This window comes from Capsicum annuum, chromosome 11 (assembly GCF_002878395.1).
Source record: "Capsicum annuum cultivar UCD-10X-F1 chromosome 11, UCD10Xv1.1, whole genome shotgun sequence".
Classification (NCBI taxonomy): Eukaryota; Viridiplantae; Streptophyta; class Magnoliopsida; order Solanales; family Solanaceae; genus Capsicum; species Capsicum annuum.
In genome coordinates, this window is record NC_061121.1 from 165,972,707 (window position 1) to 165,976,443 (window position 3,737).

Sequence of the window (3,737 nt, forward strand, 5' to 3'; positions counted from 1 at the left end):
AATTTTTATTATTTTTGTTCTTTTCTTCGATTTCTTCCATTCAAGTTACATCTCATGAGAAAGAATTGACATTATCACATTATAAAGGTAAGACTTAGACTTTCAAACAACAAGCTACGTTTCATGGGCGAGAATTGACACTACCACATTGTAGAGCAAAACTTATGACTTTCAAATAAGTTATGTTTCATGGACAAGAGTTAACACTACCACATTGTATTTTAATTTATGAGATGTTCTACAACTATTGTCTTAAGAGGTAAAACTTAGCTCAAGGACATTCAAACTACAAATTATGCCTCGCGGACAAGAAATGCAACATAATGTACCCAGATATCATTTCTACATCTCTAAAGGCACAAGAAATGCAACATAATGAACCAAGATAAAATAGTGTGTGATAAAAGAACGTGGCACATCCATTTTGAGTCTTCCTATCCAGTATGTTGTAACTAATCAAATATTTTCACTTTCAAAAGCTTAAGCTGTCCTCCTGCAATAAAGACCAGCATGCAATGTAAAGATCTGCCTCCATTCTTTAAAGATTGCAGGAAACTGCACCAAGCAAAGAGTTAAACCATCCTCCACACCCTTGTTGTGTCCCAATACAAATGTTATATTGCTTCAAAATATTTTACATTCTGCAATACAGAAAATAAACCTATGAACCAAAAGAGAGTACGAAACATGCTAAATCACATCGAACTGGAGAATACAGCACTGGAAATCAGAATCTCAACTGTGTCACATAAATCATTCTAGAGAAACATAGAAACTACAATAAACGAGTCAACAGAGATATGAAACATGATATATCAAAAGAACTGGACTGTATATCTTGCACCACATCAGCATCTCAACACCCAACACTAGTCATTTTAAAGAAGCAATGACTACTTGACTAGGGAACAAAACAACTGGGAGGCACGACCCCCAAGTTGCTACCATATCTCGGAAAAGGAAAACAGCAGGTTTATACAGTTAGAAAGATTAAATTTAGCAGAGTAGCAAACAAAGCTAATATCTCTGCCATACTATTTACCTTAAAGTGTAGAAGCTAAGGAGTTGTAGTGAAGTCCCCTCAAAGAAGAAATAAATTTAGTTATAAGTTTTAAATCTTAAACACGTTAATAAGTGGAAAAATCTATATCCAGCAACTGCATGATTTCACAAGCTGATTGAATTGATTGTACTGACTACATAGCTTGTCAATGAGAAGCTTATAATTAATTTGTTTTCTCAAATAGGTAGAATGCACATGCCGAGAATTTGCTACTACAGGTGTCAAGACCAGTTTACAAAACCTCCCCTACTTCAAGATTCACAAGCAAGTTTCCTGTTCGCCACGAATTTCAGTTTAAAATATATGCATGCCCTCCCCCCGTTTCATTGCTGACAAGCGCCTTCATCATACACTACAACTCTGTGATGCATAATAAGTTATTATTTAACTTGAAATACATTATAAATAGCTACTCATTTTCAACAGACACAAAATTCTGTTGGTCCAGTTAGACTTTGTAGTAATAGACTTTTATCCTTTTTTTTTCTAGATATACAGTAACTGAAACTTTAGCAAAGTGAAAAACAGTCATGTTCCCTCTCCCACTCTTGGAAGTTGATCTTCTCGTGACCATCTTAATTATACTTCCACTAACTCCGCTACTGAAAGATTAAGATCATGGAAGTTAAGTTGACCAAGTAACAAAACACAAGGTAATCTGATAGTATATGTGAATGATAACCCAGTTGCTGGGATATCGGAAAGCCCAAAGAAACAAATTGAATCCTATCTAGAGAATCTTCAACCCTTACAAATCGATCCTTAAGATTGGAAAGAACGAAAAATTAATGAGGCGATTTTGCTTTAGACATATTAAACCAATTTGCATAACAAATGTGGCAGGCAAGTTAATTAGGACATCTTAGAGGGAATGAAATCATAATCACAAATGTGAAGTACAAGAAGAAAAGATGAGAGAACTCTGATAAATAAAGGTGTCAACTCCAAATTATGAGTTCTTAACTAAAGAAATATCAGCGCTACCAGAAAACATGTCCCACAAAACTCACCCGAGTTACCTCACCTCGCAGTTTTCATTCTTTCAAGAAATAAAGTTTTTACGCTGATTTCCATGGAAACATTCATTCCTGCCCAACTCTACCCCCGGCAAAACCTCTGCAACTATGTAAGAGTTTTAAATTGCTTTTAGCCAATCTGAAGACATTATTAGTTGAGTCATCAACCATCTCATAGTTTCCATTTAGAGTTGATTAGTACAAGTTCATACCTGGTGTCAGCGTGTATATAATCATCAAGCTTATACAAAGGGACATGATTTTATCAGTAAATGGTTAAAATAACATGAGCTGATACCTAGAAAATATTGTTAGTAACCTGCTAATTTTTTTTTTCTTTGGTTATCAAAAATAACCTGCTAAATCATTATAACTTATATCGGCTACATTACATCCATATTTTAAAACTAGTCAGCACTATAACGAACTGAAGATATGAAAAAAACATTCATGATATATCATAAGGGGCTCACAATAATCCTGCGTCAATAACAGGCCAAACAAGCGCGAGAGATACAAAAGAAGTAAGATGAGGAAGAGAGTGTCCAAGCCGAACAGCCAATGAAACATCATTAACTAAGAAAATGAAAAAGGTGCAAACTTTAGAAAGAAGGAGAAGACCTAGAATCGAAAAACAGCAGCGGAGAACAATCCTTACGTTGAACATCTTTTCGTGGCGATTGTGACGACGGCATAGGGCAGAAAATGGCTCGTCCAATCATGGACAAAGTAGAAACAATTCCAGCTAAATACAAAACCATCACCAACGCAAGAATCCATGGCATCATGAAAAACCCAATGAAGAAAGTTACAGATCCGCAGAGCATCAAAGACATAGAAATACCCAGAAGCAGGGAAGCAAAGCCCGCCGGGGTAATCGGCTGCATCGGCCTCGCTGGTGGAGACTGTGTACTGCGTTGTATAACTGGAGACTGACCAGAGAACTCGAACTGCATCGTTGGAGCTTGGAGAACATTAAGAATCAAAGTCGAAAGCTCGTACAGAAGCTTAGATTGTTGATCCTGTTGTCTTCTCATCATCTTGCTAAAGTTTTTCTTCCCTTTCCCTTCGTTTCTTTTTCCTTGAGAGAAAAACACAATAATAATAATAATAATAATAATAAAGATTGGAAGAAGATTTAAGAGGAGAAAAAACGAGATAACGTAGAAAACGAGGCAAGTGGATAAAATTTCTGATTAATTGATATTTATCCAATCATAACTTTATTGGAGACGTTCTGTGACCCAAAAAAGTGAGACGCGGCGGTGCTGTTCCGATCAATGCTCAGACACCCCACCCACCTCATTCACCTTGTATCTTTAACTAGTTTTACAATGTTGATATTAAGTTCCGCTCAACTTTAAATAATTTAATATTTTATATAATAATATAATTAAATAAAATAATTGTAATTCGTGAAGATTATAAATTAAAGATATTAATATGAGTTTATGATCATATAATTTATAATTGTAAATAAAAATATATTTCTTTAGATACTTATTAAATTTTTATTTTATTTAAAATTTTACGTGGCAAGAATTTAAGCTAGTTAATATGATAATTTAAGCTTAATTTTATTTTAAATTAAGAAAAAAAAAATCAAAATAAAATTTGAGAATTTATTAGTTATTATATTTAATTTATGCTTAATAATA

General features: G+C 34.1%; 1 protein-coding gene across 4 annotated transcripts; it reads right to left on the reverse strand.

Moving 5' to 3' along the window:
- Positions 1-200: 200 nt before the first annotated feature.
- Positions 201-3,432, reverse strand: LOC124888526. 4 transcript variants are annotated; one of them, XM_047399061.1, is made up of 2 exons: positions 2,738-3,432; positions 201-641 (listed from the first exon to the last, which is right to left on the reverse strand). In XM_047399061.1, the coding sequence occupies exons 1-2, from the start codon at positions 3,117-3,119 to the stop codon at positions 625-627; spliced, it is 399 nt and encodes a 132-aa protein (XP_047255017.1). In that variant the 5' UTR covers positions 3,120-3,432; the 3' UTR covers positions 201-624. The 4 variants fall into 4 exon arrangements, with proteins under 4 accessions (XP_047255017.1, XP_047255016.1, XP_047255014.1 ...); XM_047399060.1 differs by having other exon boundaries at positions 201-493; positions 2,738-3,415; XM_047399058.1 differs by having other exon boundaries at positions 201-493; positions 2,701-3,387.
- Positions 3,433-3,737: the final 305 nt, after the last annotated feature.